Here is a 20,158-nt window from a genome sequence, read left to right as displayed (position 1 = left end):
ATCCTTCCCAGTCTGTTAGCCTTTCCTTTTCGGGTTTTATTTATTTTTTTTATCCTGCTGAGGGTTGAGGGTATTTGCTTTCAAAGCAAAGTCCTGGCCCTAATGACCTACATACAAATGTTGATTCAATTTGCCGGCATATTTATGGTCCTTGGGCCACAAAGAAAAGGGATACCCGAAATAGGAATAACCCCTTGGACCCTCCGGCCGTAAACACACCTTTGTGTGTGTGTTGGCCAAGTCCGGCTGTTTGGCTGGGCCGGCTTATTAAATCCCAATGATGGCCACATAAAAAATTGTCGGCCATCCGGCAAACAAATTGTATCATAAAAGTGGCCAGGCCAGGAATGGCAAATACGCACGGAAAAGGACAACCGAGACCGTCCGAGAACAATGAGACAAAGGACTCGAACCTCACCTCACAGCTCAGATTCCGGGAGCCTTCTCATGATTTTTACGGCCAAAACGAATCGAAAATTTCACTCAGCGCTCAGCCCGCGCTCATTTCGGCCATGTTAAGTGCCGGCTTAAAGGCAAATGGCCAGTATTCGCGAGTTGCCCAAAACTGTTGCGTCATCGAATGAATAATCTTTTCCGCTTTTCCTGTTTTTTGCTTGCTTGTCAGGCAAAGGATTTGCGTTTTATTTATTTCGTTTTTATTGCTGTCTTTAGGCGAGAAGATGGAAAAAAGTTTTGATTAAAACACACTCCACACAAATGGGCAGGATAAAAGGAGAAAAACGTCGCCTTATCCTAATTGGGTATCAATGCGCCTGAATCAACAGCAATGGCGGATGCGCAACATTTTATTGCATACTGCCGGGCGCCCAAGTTTGCCGCCATTTCCTGCGCAAAACTTGGCCCTCCTGTCAGGCTGTCACAGTGTCCTGCCCACGCTTCCAGCTTGCAGGCTCCTCGTCCTGGCTGCTTCCCAGCTCACCTTGGAGACACAATTTCATTGTCATCGCCGCTCCGGTGGCTGGTTAACTTTTTTTGGCCATTGTCAGCAGATACACAGAAATGAATTCTATACAATGTTCAGAGTTGAACGTGTGATGTGAGATTGCCGATTTTTCTCGGTGTACCCAAATCGTTGAAATTGTTCAACTGCCAGGCTTCGGAACCGTGAGTTCAAAAGGGAGCGCCGGAAATCCGCTTTCGCAAGTTTTCGGTGCACAAATTGTTGAAATTAGTTTTCTGCGCCAAATGATAAGTACTTGAGACCGAACTGCACCCGACCCAAATTGCAATTAAATTAATTAAATTGTTTGGATTTGTTGGCCAACAAATTCACTCAATGAGATCGCCCTCAAACGCACACATTTGGCACACTTGAGCTGCAATAAATGTCTAAAGGGGTCAAGTTCAGGTCCAAGACCGCACAAGCACAAATTTTTTGAAGTGAATGGAAACAAAGTAAGGCACTCGAAAGTCCACAGCAACACAGCATCATCCATCCTGCGGGCCAAAAACGAGACCAAAATACGTTGACTAAGCACAAAAACTTAGCAGACACTCGCTGTTTGCTTGGCAACGGGGCGTATACGCATTGGGAGTCAGAGTTTGGTGGTACTTTCCCTTGGTTCGTTTGGGTTTCGAGCCACTGCAAAGTGCAAATGAAATCAACGCAAATTGTTGCCACATGCCCGAAATTTGTATCTGTATCTCCGAGTACGTGCCTAGTCACAGTCTCCGATTTTCTTCTGGCCAGTTCAAGAGCCCGTCTATTGATTATTTTGTACCCGTCTCAGTACACATAATCGCCCAGTTCGTGAGCCAGTTCTTATTAAATTTTTCCCATCTCCTCCCGCAATGCAGCACGTGGCTTTGGAATGCGCGTCGTCGGTGGAAAAACTGGAGCCGATGGCAGACTTTTCGCCTATATTGTTTGGACGGTCCCGGGCGGAGCGGCCGAGAAGAATGGCCTGCAGCAGGGCGACAAGGTAAGTGGGGTTGGGCGTAGAGGCCTGGGGGGCTCAAGCTTTAAGCCTGGCTAGCAAATGATGATGAAAAGGGTGCCGAAACGCGGCCAACCGCAGTGCAAATTCTGCCAGCTGTCAGCCCGAAATTAATAGCACATGATTGATGATCTCTGGTTGCCATATTTTCAACACTCTGTAAACACGGCCACTTGCCATGAGTTATGTGTTTTGGCAAAAATAACTAGTAAACATAAGAGGGGATTTCCACTCTAAACTCATCCGAATTTATTGACTTTTAAACTGTGGTTAGAGGGCTTTTAAAGAGAATACAGTAATATGGTGTTTCAATGTGCTCCCCAATCAGATTCTCGAGTGGAACGGCATGTCTCTGATCGACAGGAGCTTCGAGGAGGTCTGCTCCATCATGGACCGCACCGGGGACATTGTGGAGCTTCTGGTGGAGCACGCCACGGACTTCCGCATGTGCGACCTGTTCGACGAGAACCTGCCCCCGGGCAACGCCGGCGGACAGAGCGGACCCCGACGGTCGGGCGACGGGCCAGTGGGCCTCGGCCTCATAGCGGGTAAGTCTTTGTGGCGCCATAAGAGCTTCACATCCTGTAAATACTCTCCATACGCAACATATATTGAAATACCTTGTAAGTAAACAACTATGACATTTACATAATTTTCGTTTGTTGCTCTCGTTTCTTGTTACCTCTTGTCGAAAACATTGTCGCAAAAATAAATATGAAAACAGAACCCGAAACCACCACAGACAAATCACCAGCATCGCCAACTAGACGGAAATTACCAAAAACTCCGGTATAAACCTATTTTGTTATATTTCGTTTCTGTAAGAAGTTTGGCTGCAGCGGGAGTCGCAGCAAAATATTGATTGAAAACATGAAAAGAACATAAAAGAACAACACACCGAGCTATGTGCAGCAAGCCAAACTAAAATACAAATTACCGAATACATATATACTACATATATAAAGTAGCTATTTAATGCAGCTTAAGCGTTCGCAGCAGTTTCCACACGATTTCAGCTTTCACAAAGTGCTCACAAAATGAATTGAACTCTTCGTACTTGATTGCAGCTTCCATGCCAAAAGATATATATGAAACCTATATATAAATACTCGTATTAAACTCACCTTTCTAGTCACTGATTCAACGATTTCGATTTGGATTTTGATATTTTCATTTTGGTTACACCACATTCATGCCCAAAATATAATTATGTAGCTAACTGAGTAATACATTTCTTAATTTCTATATGTGTTCCCTTCTCGGTTTTCGATTTGTTTCGATTGTTTCGATTTGGAGTTTTTACTTTTCGATTACTACCGATTACTAACCATGCGAAGTGGCTAAATGTGTTCATTGCTATTCTTTGTCATATAACCACATACCAAAATGTACCCGCATATATTCATTTTTCGGTGTTGGTAGAACTTAGTGATTCGAGAAACTACATAATATATCGTATAATACAATATTACTAACATGCCCAACTAACGTGTGTAGACGGTTAATTAAATACATAAACTAAGCGTAAAGGCTAAGCGTAGTCAGTCAGCGAGAACTGTATTTAAATTTTAAATAGATGTGCTCAAAGATGTGGAGACCTTCGTTTCAAGTCTGTTTTTCCTTGGTTGAAGCCTTCTTCCCCGCGGGCAATCCAATTGCCCCGGGACACAGTAAGAACAAAGCACCAAACAATAGAGGTTTAAGAGAACGTACTCGTATAAAGTTTTAACTACTTAGTGGTCGTTCGTGTCTATGATAACACTAACACTCGGCTCTCTCTCTCCGATGGAGAAACGAATTTTGTGCTAGTCTCAAGTCCCAAGTCCCCCGAATAGTATCCCCAAATAGCGCTTGAGTAGAACCGAATCTTCTCTGCGAGCTCTACGAATCGATACAATAATAACAAAGGAACAAGACCTACTGAAAACCTACGATATATTACGATGATAATGTAATGGCCTGGAATCGGGTCCGTACCTATGCAGTTATATGATACATAGTTCATAGTTACAAATCTTTATAAATGTTACTAGTGAAAATTTGTAGCGAGCAGAGTTTAACGATATTTGTGTGTGTTTTAAATGTTATTAACTATATATACCTATACATATATTAGTAAGATGGATTTGAAAAACGAACCGAATTGGAAACTAAAAAAAAAAACAAAAGGAAAATGAAAATGAAAAGAAATGTAGTAGTTTGTTGTTGAAATGTTTAAATGTGTTTTTAAGCCAATGAACCCAAGAAATCCAAGTACAAGTCATATGCTATCCGTGTAATTAACACCTCTCTATATGCTACACCTATACGCGTTTGTATTTGTGTATGTATGTCAATGTTAGTGCCATGTTTGTAAATGTTTAACGAAAGCGGAAACGAAAACGGAAGCAGAGACAGAACCGAAAGCGGAAACGGATGCAACCATTGTGGAGCCCACCTACATAACATAAAATAGCTTATTCGTATTTAAGAATCATTGAAACCAAGTGCTAGGAGAAGAGAATCATTTTCCAATCAACTAACTAAGAATGTAACTGAAATTATTCGCATAATACCTAAAACCTTTACCAGATGCTTTGTAGCTATGTAACTCCTGTCAGATGGGTGATAACTTTGATTGAATTCGATCACGACACTTTTGTATAGCCTACACACGAACATGACTTACCTATAAATATATACCTAATATATATATATTGAACCTGTAATCGTAATAACTAAATTTAATTATAACAGCAACTGCAACTGTAACTGTAACTGTTTACTGTTAACTGTAACTATACCTGTAACTGAATTATTGTACTAGATTTATGAAACCTTTACAAAATCACAGCACATGGTCGCGTTTTTGGGCAGGAGGAGTAGGGTCCCTAGAGAAGTGAAAACTGATGTGAGATTTTTTAATGATTACATGCACTAACAGAGCAGCTCGAGGTTGAGATTAATCCACAATCCAATATCTACGCTATACGATACAAGAATATATAATGTGTAAACAAAAGTAAATAAGCAACCACTTTGAACATCCAGTTATTAGTCACTAATGCGTATACCAGCGTACCAATGTGCTAGAAACCTAAATCTAAATCTAAATCTAAATCTAATTCTGAATCTGATTCTGGAAGACAGAAGAACAAAAAAGAAATGTGAAAATAAAGTCTCTATATTTAACTGCAAAAACAAAACGCAAACGCGTGCAAACAATTGAGATCTCTCTTGGCAGGACTTGCTTTATCCTTTTAAAAGCAGCTACAGCGGACCACGCCTCCTTTAGTCCCAGTTCCAGTTCCAGTACCAGTACCAGTACCAGTTTCAGCTCCCCAGCCTGCAACCCTCCAACCCATCGAAGCCATCACTCAAATGGTAAATGAACAAAGCAACTATAACACAGTACTACCCTGTACATTGAGCATCCCCACCATTATAAATATACAATATAGTATACTCGGAATACCTCCAGTTTTTTGTTTAGAGATACCTTGTACAGTTACGGCACCCCCAGAACCCAACCCCCAGCTAGTGGAAAAACAATCTAGAAAAGTAACTACTAATATTAACCCCCTCTTGGCCAAGCCAGGTCCTTGTAACATAGCCAGGTTCTATTCGTATATTCGCATAAGATAATATATTTTGTAAAGACCCATTCAGAAATAATATGTATTGTAAAGTGCGCTTTCTCCTTTTGATTTTATGTAATGCTGCATTACGATTTGCTTTCAACTTTCTCTTGTTTCTTGTTTTCGTTCTCAGTTCGTTTTCGTTTTCGTTTTCGTTTTAAGTTCCACATTCCGATTCCTATTCCGATTCCATATTCGTTTGTTGCGTTGCGTATACGCCCTGTTCTCCTCCTGTATACAATTTCCTGTACGCCCTCCACGCTCTCTCTGTCTGTCAATTTATGAGCTTTTGTTTGGCTTTCGCTTAGCAGATGTTTACCTTTACTTTCGTCTCGATTCTAACGCTTTCTCGTCTCGTTTCGCTTGTTTTGGATCTGTTCAGTTTGGCTTTGCATAAACCCGACTCTTTAATTATGACGCTGCCCCGCCCTGTATATCCCACAAATACTATATATATAAATATACATATCTGTCAGCTATCGGCTAGAGCTATCAGCTATCAGCTAGAGTGTTGTATTTGTTTTGCACTTCCGCGGCGATCCAAGGCGCCCCGTAACGATGCCCTTCAGTGTGCATTTATTATCCGCCTCAAAACAAAAGCTTATTGTGCGCCAATGTACCCAATTTTTCGCGAATACCCACGTAGATATAGAATACGATCCGTCAGGCTGCCACGTTCAACACAGTGGAGAGACTCGCAGAGAGAATTAATATGGTAGAAATATAAAAGACACAACACAATACAACGTTAAGTACTGTTTTAGGTTTGCCTGATTTGCGATTCCATTTGTTTTGATTTCGTTTGAGTTCTGGTTTGATTTCCTTTGGTTCAGTTTCCTCTCCTTAGAGTCCTCTTGAGTACATCACTTTGATTTCGTTTGCATTTTGGCCTTATTTGCATAAAACCTACGCCTAAGCCTACAAAATTTGTTTGACTAGCATTTAGTGGCTCTTGAATCTTAAATCGATTAGCATTTATCCTCAAACCTCAAACTGCAATTGCAACTAAAAACGATAAATACTATATAAATAAACAACTAACAACCAATACATGCTGATTGTATATGAACTCAATTTTCATTTCCTGTACAACCAAAATGTAACCCCAGCTGGCACGAGTTATGGCTATATAAACATGAAATACCAAAATGCAAGAAAACATTAAACCGAACTTGAACAAAAACCCGATACAGAAACCTCAAAGCGAGGCGGCAAGGCCGAAACAAAGCAATATATATAAACCTTAATGTACAAATTTAAAACAGAGTAATGGGACTGCCATCAAATTGATTGCAGTGTGATTGACTTATCGAGCTAACCTGCTTTTCCACGCCACCTCGACTCCAAGCGATGATTGATTGATTTATGAGTGTAATCATGTCCCGTAATGAGTTCTATTAGCATCCACAGCTGGAAACATCAGAGGGATTTCCCCTTTCAGATTTATTTAAACTGACAGAAAGGACAATCCGCCATTTTGTTTCCAGCTTACTTAAGACTCTGTAAATATCTATTGTATGAAACTTTGTTCGTTGCTCTCTCTCTGTACCTGTAGCATATGAAATATTTAATTGTGTGGATAATTTTTATACAATTTATATCTCTATCCTCCTGTGTGTATCTCTGTACCTTCCATTCACTGGCATGTCTGTGTTTATTATTCATACGCAACTTTTGTCGCGAAAACTTTTGTGTCACATCGAGTTATCTTTCTGGGGGGGAGAAAGGGGCGCCACAAGGATCATAGAATAGAGAAACGGAGAAATGGAGAAACAGAAGCCGCTGTCGTATTCCCCGTGGCTTGCGGTTGTTCGTGTCGCCAGCCGAAACTTTCCATCGAATTCCTGAGAAACCGCCGGGCAGGTGTCAAGTTGCCGTGCAAGTTCCTTTGTCAGTTATTTTTCCCTTTAAGGACCTTCCCAGCGACTTTTGTACTTGCGAGCCACCCACCCATCGGGGACTTGTCGGCAACAGGTGATGGAGCCTTTAATTGACAGCTTGGAGGCATAATATGCTCGAAATGTCGAAAATTAGAAAACTTTTAACAACAATTCAGGCCAGGATACAGGATACTGGAACCTGGAACCTGGATCCACATTATTATTATCGACAGGCCGTCGGCCTGGCCCCATTCTGGGTGGAAAGTTTTCAAGTGCTTAGGCTTTTATCGCCGCAGCGCCTGCCTGATGCCTGATAAACTCCAATAATCCAGCAAGTACATGTGCCTGCTGCTTACCTGTAGATAAAAATAAATTCCCCGATTCCTTTGCGCGACTCCTTCCCCTGTCCTGTCCTGCCCTGCCCTGCCCTTATAAAAGAGTCCCAACACGAATTCGATTTCCACAGATGAGAAGTGCGCGCCGTATAATGTAATATTTTACTTTCTTTTTCGTTGTTGTTGTTTGCTCGTAAAAAGTTGCCCAGCAACAGTTCGCAGTTTCGTGTCTGCATGTGTGTGTGTGGGTGTGTCAGTGTGTGGCTGCCATTTCCGCTTGCTACACGTTATTGCAATATGGCGGCTTCCGCTGCAGAGAAATGGAGAAAGTCAATTCGGCATAGTGTTGCTGTTTCGCATGTACACGCTATGAATATGTTATGAAGTCTCGATATTACCAAATAGCACACGGGGAAAAAAAACGACAAAATCGAGGGATTTCAATAGAACCGATAAGGTCATAAATATTAAAAGTAGTCGGTGTTTAACCGAGAAGGGTATTACTGACGGGGCTCTGATTCTTCTGTGTTCCCCCAAAAAAATTTAAATCACAATTAAGGACTAGATCCTTGGGGCACTGTTTCTCCGTGTACCCACATGTAGAAGCAACTAATGCGGCACTAGGAACAATCGCAGGACCTTCATGCACCACAGCGCCGCAATGACTTCCGTTTTGGGGCACAGAGAACACTAGACACCTCCCGGGGCAGATTGCATTTGCGGTTCCCTTTGTTTATCTGTGCAGAATGTGTGTGTGTGTTTTTGTAAATACATCCCACACCCACGTACACCCACGTTGTGCATCATAATTTGCATTATATTTATGTTGCATGCGCATGTGTTTTGAGTGTTTTCGTATTTGTGTTGTTGAGTAGTAGGCCCCGAGGGCAATCCACACTGCAATTTAGCCAGCATGCTGCACCCACAGCCCACCGCCCACTACCCACAACCCAATCTGCCCCCAGTCCCACCACCCCCTTTGTTCTCACTCGTTTAATTAGTTTTATTTACGTTTTGATTGCTTTAATTTGCTGTTCAGTTATGTACACATCCAGAACACAAAACCCACACAGAGAGGCGCCCACAAACACGCCCAGTTCCGCGGGACAACAACTGTAAATAGGCGAAAAACTCTCGCACAAACGCTTTCCGTAGGCAATAGGCCGTAGGCCGTTGAATCTTGTCTAGAGATACCATAGACGAAACTCCTTGGCGATCGCTCAGATCCGAGAGGCGGGGCAGGCACTCGCCCCGGCGGGTGAGACTAACTGGGAGATCCCACTAACAAGCTTTTTGATCGCCGCAGGAGCAAATTGCCCGCGAGAAGCTGGTCACCGGCCGCGTCCAGATCCAGGTCTGGTACCACGCCGAGCGGAACGAGCTGGTGGTCTCCCTGATGGCCGGCGACGACCTGGCCCTGAGGGACGAAGCCTACGGCCACGGAAATATGCCGGAGGCCTATGCCAAGGTCCGAATTTTGCCCAAGTGGTAAGTAAAAGGCGCGAGGATGTATTTTAAATTAAAATATATTGTATTATTTTTTCATTTTTATTCCCTCTCTAGTGGTGATGGCAGCGTGCAACAAACGGAGGTCAGCCGACCCACCCAGAACCCCATTTGGAACGCCACTTTGACCTTCGCCCATGTGAAGGCCGACAGCTTGATGGATCGCTACATAGACATCCAGCTGTGGGACCTGGTGCCCCACACCGAATCCATCTTTCTGGGCGAGTGCAGCATAGAGCTGCAGCAGGCCTTCCTGGACGACCAGGCCATCTGGTGCCGGCTGGAGGACCCTAAGGGGCTGAGAGGCATCAGCATCAGCAAGTCGCCCAGCGTCTCGCCACGGGGATCCATCGCCGCCGGGGCCGGAGCTCCGTGTGGTGATGTGTCCCGGCTGCTGAGACGCGACTACAACATGCAGCGCTCCATCTCCGATGATGTAGACTCCATCGGAGATGGTACCTCGCTGCTGCATCCCGACCATGCCTGGATAGCTGGCTCGCGTCGGGGCTCCTCGCAGTCGGAGACCATGGAAGTGGAGGTCTACCAGCTGGGCAAGGACTTCTCGCGCTCATTGCCGGGCTCGCGTCGATCGAGCTTCCAGGATGCCGAGAAGAATCGGCTGGAGGAGGACGCCATGGCCACGCCGCCCACGTCTTATTTGGTGGGCAGGCGCCGTTCGTCCGTGGCTCGACGCGATCCGGATGAGATCTTGAAATCCTTGAAGGCTGTGCGCGGCGAACTGGGCAGGACTATGAGCCTGGGCACTGAGCAGCACAAGCGCATGGGTTCGCGACGTGAGTAGAGGGGTTTATTTTCTGTCTAAGGCTTTAAGAGGGGGGTTTAAGGCTTATAACCCTTGGAATGACATGAAATAGGGAACACTTTTAAAGGCTTTCTTACGATAACAACTGAAACTCCTAAGATGCTGGCATAATCCTGGCATAATCCCTATTTCATGTCTCCAAAAAGAGGAAGGAAGGATCTATAATGCAAAATATACTTACTTCTAAGTACTGTGTTCTTCCAACTGAGAGATCCTCTAGGCCTCATCCAATCGGACCCCGTTCGGCCGAGTAATCCTTGCTGATCGTACTCCTCCACTGCTATGAAGTCCATATCCCCTATCTCTCTTTCTCTGCATTTCCTCTCTCTTTCTATTTATCATTCTGTCACTGAAACACACTCCTCAACTGTGCCTTGCTGCTAGTTGTGTCTGATTCTGATGATTATTTCGCTCTATCACCCTCTATGTCTGACACTGTATCTGATATCTGCCATTGCATCGTACCTGCTATGAGAACATACAACTACTTACTATCACTCTGTCTATCGCTCTCTAATGTCTTCTTCCATGTCTTTCCCTCTATTAGCCACAATATCGGTGTCGCATTATCAAAGCTTTGACACACCCTACACAAACTGGAACAAACACTAAACTAGCAAAGAAATGCAAAGTCCCAGCAAAGTCACACAAGATTTAATTAAAAGCAAAATAAATTCAACTTACGCATAAAGCACTAAATAACTAAAAACCACTTATTTAAAGCCCTCAGAGCACCTATCTACATACATATATAGTATCTCTCAGTAATCCCTTTGCTTAACCCAATAAGGGGGAGCCACTCATTCGTGAGTGAGCCACCAACCACACTGCACCACTAGCATCAGTTACCACAATACAGAATACTGACAAACCAAAAAAAGAAAAAAATAAATCCGAAGAACGAAAACCTTTGTAAATTATACAAGAAAACCAAGTCAAGAATCCCAACAAATTGAGCTTAGCAGGCAAGCGCTTGTGCCATGGCTAAATATTTATTAAATAAAGTAAAATGCAACGATACTACAACTACAACACTATAAACTACACCTCCTAAAACTACATCACCACTCACCACTGGTAAGAATGCAAAATGAACTTAAGTTGAGATTGAGTTGCGTTTGGCATTTTGGTTTCGGCCTGCCTGTGTTCCCTCTTAATTAGCTGAGACTGTGTTCCTGGAATTTTTCGATTCCTTCTAGCTGCATGCCCGCCTCTTAATTAACGCTTAATGCTTACTTTCACACTCAACACCGCACTCTGCACTCCGCACTCCGCACTCCGCAACACAACACACCACACACCCACTCGTATGTGCAAATCGTATTAGATGTATAAATAAACACGCACCCACAATCACACTCGCTTGATAATCCAGTGGAGACAGTCCCAGGACACAGAAAAACTTCTGATGCCGGGGCTTATTTAAGCTAAGAAAGACGGGTATACTATACCCTAACATCAAAAAGGATCTAAAGGAGTGTTAACAGACGGATAAAGAAACGGACAGGACTCTTCCAACTCAAAGCCACTAGCTGAAATTTTTAATAAAGCCAAGGACACCCCTTAGAAGAGTATAAAAACAAGTAAAATAAAAAATAAACTTGGAGTCGCGATAACAGAACAAAGCCGAAATATGCCACAAACAAGCCGTTAAATATGAAAATAAGCACGGCAGCTGTCTGGGAAATTTTTAGCTTTCCATACATACTTACCATATATAGGTGGGGAAATGGGTACATCTGTACATATAATAGCATGCATGCGATGGGGAATCGACAGCTCCTTTAGGTCGTCGGGGCGAACCCTATTGTTGTGCTTGTTCAGCAGAAAAAGTTGTGCTCCTTGCCTGCCAATATGCTTTTTCCAATTCTCGGCTCGCCATTCACAGTTCTCATTTTTCGTTTTCGTTTCCGTTATTCGTTTTACTTTCTCCTTTCTTTCCCGTTCGAATCGATTTCGCTTTCGATTTTCCTTTGCAAGACAGTTATTATTAAGCCGCTTAGCGTCTGCCTGGCTTTCTCCTCCTTTTACGCACTTTCACATCCTGTGCAGAGTGTACAGTGAACACCCCCTACCACCACACAAACGACAGCTGTCTCCAAGTTTATTGACGTTTATTTTATTTTTGCCTGGTGCACAAAAATATTCCAACTTTCGCCATAATCCTTTCGTTCTTCCGCCTCCGGGAACGAGCCGGGCCGACTCCATTCTGCGCTCCACTGTGCTGCGTTGTGCGCGCCCAATTGATTGAATGATTGATTGACTGATTGGCAGGGCTGATAGCTCACCACGGCCTAGCTTGCTCGGTGTCCTTGTCATGTCCTTTTGCCGCCTGGGCTTCGGCTCCCCCGCCCCTTTCATTTTGGCCAAAAGTTTTAATGAAGCTGGGCTGTGAAATAATTACGCATATCACGTATACGCCGTGTGGAGCGTTTAAAGATTGAAAAGTATTGCCAAATACCTTTTATTAATATTAATATCAATTGGAAGGGATAACGATATACATATTTTAGATCTTTAAGAATCTGGGAAGAAGTTAACGCATCATTTCCTTCACTTTAGATTCTGAAGGCAACAAGCTCACAAGTATAGCAGCAACTGGGGAACAATTCTTGATTATTAGATATCAGTTATTAGATATAACTCACCTAAGGATATGACTAAGAATGTATTGAAGGCTACATAACAGTTCCAAGTCAAAGTGTATCCCATAAACAAGCTGGAAAATAGAATGCCAAGACGCCCACCAACCTGCCCCATTGCAGCCGACTTACCCCTTTGAAAATAAATACATAGATTAACATGAAATTGGGAAGAAAGTCTGGGTAACCTGTAGTGTGTGGGTATTATGTCAATGACCAGGGACTGCAGCAATCGCATGCTGCCCAAGTGCGGATCCACCATCAGGAAGAGAGCGAACATTATTACCAAATCCTCCTTCAAGAAGTTCAACGAAAAGTTGCACAGCATCGAGAAGGCCAAGTAGGTGAGCATAATCAGCCGACGCCCCATACAAAGGAGCAGAAAGGTCGTTAAAATAAAAATTCCAAGTATAAGGAAGCCATGGATTAAGGGATCCTCCAGGTGATTTCTGTCTAGTTGGCACTAGAAACGGGTAGACAAGTGTCAGAGACGATTGGAACTCAGATGAACTCAGCTCACCTGCTGCTTGTCAGCATGCATGCTTTCCGCAGCGTGAACGCAGACCGTCTGGTTATTAAAGTTATCGGTTTTCATACTGAACCTGATTCGCACCATCCAGACTTGCAGTCCAAAACCTCTAAGAATTCAACATTAATCAAAGTTAGGACAGAATCGATGCTCTTACATGCCGCCCATGACCGATGTGCAGAGCATTGAGATGACCAGGATGCGAGTGTGCTCCTTAAACATGCGAAACACGATATGACAGAATTGTGCTGACGCCTTCCTAGAAATGTCATGGCATGCAAAGTATTCTGGACAAGAAACAAGAGGATCCTACCTGGTCGACAGGGCCCGCAGCCGAGGCTGGGTGATCTCCTGCACCCCCAGGCTTTGCAGGTCCGTGTCCTTTCCCTTGTTCATCCGGCAGCACCTCTCCATGACGTCCATGGCATCCTCCTGTCGATGCCTGGACAAATAGAACTTGGGACTCTCCGGCATACATGAAATTATGGCCAGTCCTAGGATTCCGGGTATCTGATTCAAAAGCAGCAAGATGCGCCAGTTTTGAACATTAGGGATTTTCAGTGGCAAAATAAAATAGGCCGTACCTGATATTCAATTTTATTAGTTTGCAAATAAAATACTATTTCGTTCTTACCCGGCACTAGGATAAAACTGATGCCCAAGCCGTAGCTTAGGTAATTGAGGACTCTGGCTCGAAGCGACTGTTTCGTGAACTCCCCCATGTACGTCATCATAGCAATTACAGGCGCCGCAATACTAACACAGATATTATGTTTCAAGTATCAAGGTAGGATCTTCAAACTCACAAAGCAGAACAAATGATACGCAACGCAGAAAAGGACAAGAACTCCGGCATTCCGGCAGAGAGTATAGAACAGGCGTTGGAAGTCACTCCCGTGAAAATTATAATTTTCCGCCTGCCCATTGAGTCCACTAGGATGCCCCAAAACACGAAGGCCCCTATTTGAACGGCGAAGGTCAGAGCCGTCACCCAGGCCAGCTTGTAGTCATTCATGTTGAGGTCGCAGGCACCGGCCACCATGACGATGCCGAGTCCCAGCTGCTCGGTGGTGAACCACGTCTGCAACAGGAGGCAGCCGACAAAGATGGTCTTCTGCATCCTACCGAAGCCTGGGATGGAATCAAGATTAGGCTGGATCAGGATGAGGGAGCCGCTTACCCAGTATTTCAAAAACTTCATCAATCTCAGCCATGGATCCTTCTTACACTTTGTTTCAAAATTTAATATTCAAAATTTTTTTTTGATTTTAAACTCGATTTATTTATACAAAAATGACGTTGTGCGGGAAAGAAATTTTAAAACAAGCATGCTAAGCCAGTAAAAATTTGCAATCGTGATCTTGGCCATGAAATTGGAGTTACACGGTTGGATTTCCAGGATACTTCAGGATTCAAATTCTCAGGTACCTTTGGGCAGAAGGAGGCACACAACCGTACAGACTAAAGAAAAGAATAAAGAGAAAGAGATCGAAGGAAACCAAGATGCTCTTACTCGTCAGGTAGACAACAAAGATATTGATGGTAACATCACAGGAAACCTTCATCGCCAATCCCACCAAATTGGTGCCTATCACAGATCCCAATCTGGCCAGAGACCTGCCCATGCAGAGGGCCTTGCCGCGCATGTGGATGGGCAGGAGATCGACCATAACTGAGGATGCCAGGGATATCAGGACTCCGGGCACTGTTATTAAGCCCGTGAAGCACACCAAGACCGACAGCGGAGTAGCCACAAAGTTCAGGCAGAAGCCGAGTACGGCTCCGCTACCGATGTGCAGCGCCAGGACGTACTTTCGGGGTATGAGGAGGACTAGCACCGTAGCGACCCCATAGAAAATGACGTAACAGCACCCGTAGAAGATGGGGTCGTGAAAGTTCGTAAACTTGTCGTGGCAGTCCAATTTCGTCTCATGGCCGTGATACGTCTTGTTTAAACCTATTCCGGTAATAGCCGGGTTGTCGCACATCCGCACATATTGATTCTCATCAGCATTCCGTATGATCGGATACCACACTCCCATGCCAACAGAGCTAAAATGGGACCAAGAACCATACCCCTGCAAACTGAATATTTTAGCGGCAGCCCCTCAAAACTCACCTGAAGAATATTCCAAACAGAATGAGCAGACACCCAATGAATCTCGCCGCGTACGGCGGTCTAAAAAGCCGGACCGCCTCGTAGAGCAGCTCTTTACAGGCGGACATTCCCTCCATGAGGGTGTTTCGGGTTTCTGGCGTCAAGTTGATTTTCATTTCGTCCCATACTTTACCTTTACCGTTCATCTTGGCCACCCACTTCAGGGCATCCTTAGCGGCATCCACGCGACCCACGGACAACAGGAAGTAGGGAGTCTCCGGCACCAAGGAGATTGAAACCAAGGCAATCCATCCAGGCAATGAAAAGATCATCAAAAGAAAGCGCCAGTCGTGCAGCACAACATCTTCGGCAATTTGGAGGGTGACATCGTGCGGGAGCAGAGCCATGGCAACGAGTGGACAGAATATGAGGGCGAAGCCCACGCCGAAGCTAACCAACATTGAGGCTTTGGCCCGCCACGGCGGGGCATAGAACTCGATGAGGAAGCCGACGGCGAGCGATGCCGAACCGGAGAGGCTGTCGGAGGAGCAGTGTGTGATGGAGTTAAGTCATCAGTCCGTTGATTTTACTTACAAGAGGCCCACAATAAGCCGGGTGACAATGAAGGCATACGGGTTCGGCATCAAGGATGTGATTAAGGAGAAAGTGAGTGCTCCCATTAGCGACATTATTATAATAGTCCTCCTGCCGAACCTATCCGCCAGAAAGCCGAGAAAGTATCCGGAGGCCACCATTCCTGCGAGGAGGGTGCTCGCCATCATCGTCTTCATTACCCTGTCCGTTTCCCACTCGCAGGATGTTCGCACTATTACATAGCCGATGCCCATCGACTCCGTCACCGAGTACATTGTGGTGACGAAGCTCACGGCGAGAATGATCACCTGACCACATCCGAAGCCTGTCTGTCGAACGACAGAGGTGAAAAGTTGTCAAGAGACCGACAGGACCATTACCTATCGTGACAAGTGCGTCGTCGACATCGCTTTCGGGCATCTTCAGTGAAGGGCAAACAAAAAGCTACCAAAATGACGAAAAATTTAAAATATGTGTACAACAAATTTTTAGAAAAACATAAAAACATATCTAATCAAAACTGACATGGGACGGGCTCCCATATTTGTCTAAACTATACCCTCAATACTTGTTCCATATTGTTATAGTTGAAGCACTAGTGTTTATATGGGTTTTAGTGAATAATATGATTTTATTTTTATTTTAGTCAAAACATAAGTACCTAGAAAACAAAACGTTCTTAAACTAATAACTTTATGAAACTTAACAGATAATATAAAGAGTTTAATTTATAAAAAAGTCACAGGCGTTTAAAACCCAATATTAATAATGGCAACTCTAAGGTACTACAAATATAAACAAAAACTAAACTTTAATTGTTAAAAAGTATCTGTAAGTTAGGTGTTGTGTAGCTGCATGTTTTGTTCCTTGTAGCTTTCCCTTTCTTTTCTTAGTCCTAGACCTAGACCTAGTCCAGTACCACCTTTCATTCTCAGTCCTCCCGAAGGTCAGTGATGGGATAAGATGATGCTTATCATACGATCCTTAAATATTCAATAGAAATGTCTTAAAAGACAAGCCTATGTTGCCTATAAATGAGATTTCTTTTCCCATCACTGCCAGTAATACTTGGTACTTTGAGTTGAGTTCAAAAGCGTCCGTCGTGTAAAGTATAGACTGGAGCTAATCCCTTGATTTTCCGCCTCGACTAGGTGCCAGTCGCGTCGGCCTGCCAAGCGGTCCCAACAGCCGTAAGAGCTCTATCCTCGACCTGTCCCAGCAGCATCAGCAGCAGCTGCAGCACCTCCAGCAGTTGCAGCTCCAGGCCCAGCAGCACCTGCCCCCGGGCGTGGGCAACACGGACACCAGTCCCCCCTCGGAGGACGAGGACAAGCGCTACCGTCCGCGCTGGAAAGGATCGGGAAGCCAGCTGCCTCCCCAGAGTCCCAAGCAGGCTCTGTCCCGTCTGAAGCAGGCTGCATCAGTGTCCAATGTGGCCGCCCAGGACTCGCCCACCCGGCAGAGCCAACTACTGTCCACCGGCCAGTTGCAGCCACGCAAAAGCAGCATGTTCCAGCTGGGCGAGGCTTCGGCTCCGACCACCACCACCACGCTCCAGCGCAAGGGAAGTATGTACGTGGCCAAGGTCACGGAGACGCCGCCCATGGGCGGAACGCCAACCCGGAAGGGCAGCATCTATCAGAGGAGTGGAGCGGGATTGGGAGCCGAAAGCTCCTCCTTAGCCCCGGACAGTCCGCAGCGTAAGCAGAGCGTGGTGAAGACCCTGAGCGGCAGCTATGTCAATGTGTCCGCCATTACTGGCGGAGAGTCCAGCTACGGCCTGAAGCTGGGTCCCTCCCAGATTCATCCCAAGGGCTACCGGCTGACCACCGCCCGTTACGGAGAGCTCAAGATGGGTTTCGTCAAGATCAAGGGCAACGTGGAGGTGGAGGTAAGTGGAGAGCGAGTTACAAATCTTTCTCAAATGGAACAGTACTCCTGTTAGGGTATAAATTCTTATTGAAATTGGAATTTGGGGAAGCTTTTTAGGAGTCACCTTTACATTCTTGTACATGACATCACACACAGCCGTTTTATTGACCCGTTTTTACTACCGGCTCGTTGTTGCAGCTAATCTGCGCCCGTAACATTGTCAACGAGGACTGCGAGACGCCACCGGATACCTATGTGAAGTGCTACATCAAGGACGGCGACCGGCTGCGGCACAAGAAGAAGACGCGTGTTGTGCGCCACTCGGCGGAGCCCTTCTACCGCCAGACCATTAAATACCAGGTGAGCAAATGGCCCCTTTTTGTAACGCGTGCCAGGTGACAATGATGATGATGATGGCGTTGGCGGTGCTGGTGGCGGTGAATTGGAGACTGAAGCTGACCAGGGCCATGTCAGGATGTTATTACCGGGTGCCTGCATTGTAATGCGATTAATGGCTGCTGTCCGGACGGGGAAGCTCGCATCCGCAAGGCCAATTTACGCGCCCAGCAGGTGTTACCTTTAACCCTCTGTTCGGCCAAGCTCTTTTACCATAATTTATTTTAAAAGTTTATGGAAGAGACTGTCATAAATATGAACATACTATTACTTAATTAAATAGTTATAATTATTCTTTTGAAATTTATAAAAACCTTAAAATGGACAGCCACTTGGCCACACAGAGGGTTAAGCTTTATTACAGGTGACTTGCACTGTGTAATTACCCGTACCGTAATATATTCCCCAACGAATCAAACTTAAACGAATTTCCATGCAAATCACAGAGCTCCGACGTCTTTGGACGCAACATCGTCATTATGGTGTGGCAGCGGTGCGTGGGATTCGAGCACAACCAGGGGCTGGGCGGCACGGAGGTCAACCTGGACAAGGTGAACATCGGGCAGCACATCAACGGCTGGTACCCGCTCTTCCCGATGCACAGCTACGGCGGCTCCGACTCGGACAACTCCCCCTGACCGAACAACCCGCAGCAGTGCCGCATGGAGCAGGGACGACGGGAGGTCACTCCGGAAATACTTGCGCTCAAGCTGCAAGCTCAATTTGTTAGCGTCTAAGACGGGGTACTTGGATATCCGATATATATTGTTCCCCCGCCCCCACAATGGCTTTACACACGTAACCCCTGCCCCCGCATTACAAGATTTTCCCCCAGTGTATGTATTAGTAATAGTTAAATGAGCTTAGCTGAGGCTGGCAGGATGTGGCAGGATCGGTTTATGTTACACTAAAAGAAAATCTGTATTCCTGGTAAGAGAGAGCTTTTTAAGTAGGGTTCGGTTAGGCAGTTAGGGAGCAGCACTACCAACGTATATCAGACAGCACAATAATTGAGGAATCGAGAGTACCAGAAGCTTAGACATAAAATATATACACAGGTTTATATATTTTTGCTTGTTGTGTTTGTGAAAGTTTAAGATGTTGTTTGCATTCGAATGTGGAAGTGAGAGTTGGGATTTGAAATGTGGTGGCACCAAACGAGAAACAATAATGTTGAAATATCGAGGCAACGAAGAGGACAGAGGCTTGGTAGCTAAACAGAGGCATATACATACATACCAATATTCAAATAAGTGTTATTTAAATGTTGCGCTAAAGCAGACCTCTTAAAATAAATAGAAATAATAACCAAACAGCTGAGAACCCGCTAAGGTTTCAACTGCCCCCCAAAAACGAGTTCTTTGAGATCTGTGCATCAAAAATCTGGATCTAGATCTGTATCTGAATCTGAATCTGAATCTGAATCTGAATCTGAAATCGAAATCTAATTTAAATCGACAATCTTTATGGGTGCGTGCTAGTGTGGATGTGAAGTGAGTTGTAACGCGTGATTAAGACGAATTTACTGTAGTAGTTTTATGGTAGGGATTTGATTGCAACACAGCAAATAGACGACATCCTTCCCACTAACTCTTCCTGCTAATTATCCTGTGCTCTAGACCCTCGAAACCAAACCAAACCAACAAAACGATATCTTCAGCCACTCGAACAGGACAATCTCTGTTTTAAGAACAAAAGTGAAAAATTTACAATTTCGGAACTTATGTATAGATCTACTCGTAATACTTATCCCAATCAATGTTCAGCCTAATGACTTGGAGTTTCAAACTAAAGTTACAAAGCATATATCTCTATATATACATATATATTTATTTATACAAGGCTTACACTGGAGCTGGAGGAGTCGTTTTACTCAGAGTACTTACATACATTGTGGAAAACTTTAAC

The 20,158-nt window shown here is 44.7% G+C and overlaps 3 protein-coding genes across 8 annotated transcripts in view; 1 reads left to right on the top strand and 2 right to left on the bottom strand.

Moving 5' to 3' along the window:
- LOC6493115 (regulating synaptic membrane exocytosis protein 2) overlaps positions 1–20,117 on the top strand; it is a 53,603-nt gene extending 33,486 nt beyond the window's left edge. For 2 of the 4 annotated variants that reach the window (XM_014908731.3, XM_032454444.2), the window contains 8 exons: positions 1,819–1,943; positions 2,287–2,506; positions 2,683–2,747; positions 9,097–9,278; positions 9,354–10,090; positions 17,134–17,873; positions 18,053–18,214; positions 18,697–20,117. In XM_014908731.3, coding sequence (XP_014764217.1) covers positions 1,819–1,943; positions 2,287–2,506; positions 2,683–2,747; positions 9,097–9,278; positions 9,354–10,090; positions 17,134–17,873; positions 18,053–18,214; positions 18,697–18,888 — 2,423 coding nt within the window. In that variant the 3' untranslated portion in view covers positions 18,889–20,117. The other 2 variants (XR_004310932.2, XM_044714373.1) reach the window with 2 other exon arrangements.
- LOC6506878 (solute carrier family 22 member 4) lies at positions 12,217–14,606 on the bottom strand. 2 transcript variants are annotated; one of them, XR_006506956.1, is made up of 10 exons: positions 14,471–14,606; positions 14,097–14,421; positions 13,925–14,046; positions 13,604–13,874; positions 13,448–13,549; positions 13,282–13,399; positions 12,950–13,224; positions 12,768–12,895; positions 12,581–12,717; positions 12,217–12,508 (listed from the first exon to the last, which is right to left on the bottom strand). XR_006506956.1 is itself a non-coding variant. In XM_044714374.1 (9 exons), the coding sequence occupies exons 1-9, from the start codon at positions 14,502–14,504 to the stop codon at positions 12,656–12,658; spliced, it is 1,437 nt and encodes a 478-aa protein (XP_044570309.1). In that variant the 5' UTR covers positions 14,505–14,606; the 3' UTR covers positions 12,552–12,655. The 2 variants fall into 2 exon arrangements, 1 of the variants encoding a protein (XP_044570309.1); XM_044714374.1 differs by lacking the exon at positions 12,217–12,508 and having other exon boundaries at positions 12,552–12,717.
- LOC6506879 (putative transporter SVOPL) lies at positions 14,555–16,515 on the bottom strand. Of its 2 annotated transcripts, none has more exons than XM_001957040.4 (5): positions 16,363–16,515; positions 15,983–16,307; positions 15,410–15,925; positions 14,804–15,342; positions 14,555–14,751 (listed from the first exon to the last, which is right to left on the bottom strand). In XM_001957040.4, the coding sequence occupies exons 1-5, from the start codon at positions 16,400–16,402 to the stop codon at positions 14,711–14,713; spliced, it is 1,461 nt and encodes a 486-aa protein (XP_001957076.1). In that variant the 5' UTR covers positions 16,403–16,515; the 3' UTR covers positions 14,555–14,710. The 2 variants fall into 2 exon arrangements, with proteins under 2 accessions (XP_001957076.1, XP_032310337.1); XM_032454446.2 differs by having other exon boundaries at positions 15,983–16,311; positions 16,363–16,473.
- Positions 20,118–20,158: the final 41 nt, after the last annotated feature.

This window comes from Drosophila ananassae, chromosome 2R (assembly GCF_017639315.1).
Source record: "Drosophila ananassae strain 14024-0371.13 chromosome 2R, ASM1763931v2, whole genome shotgun sequence".
NCBI lineage: Eukaryota > Metazoa > Arthropoda > Insecta > Diptera > Drosophilidae > Drosophila > Drosophila ananassae.
Note: the sequence above shows the minus strand (reverse complement) of the source record. Positions and strands in the feature narration are given on the sequence as shown.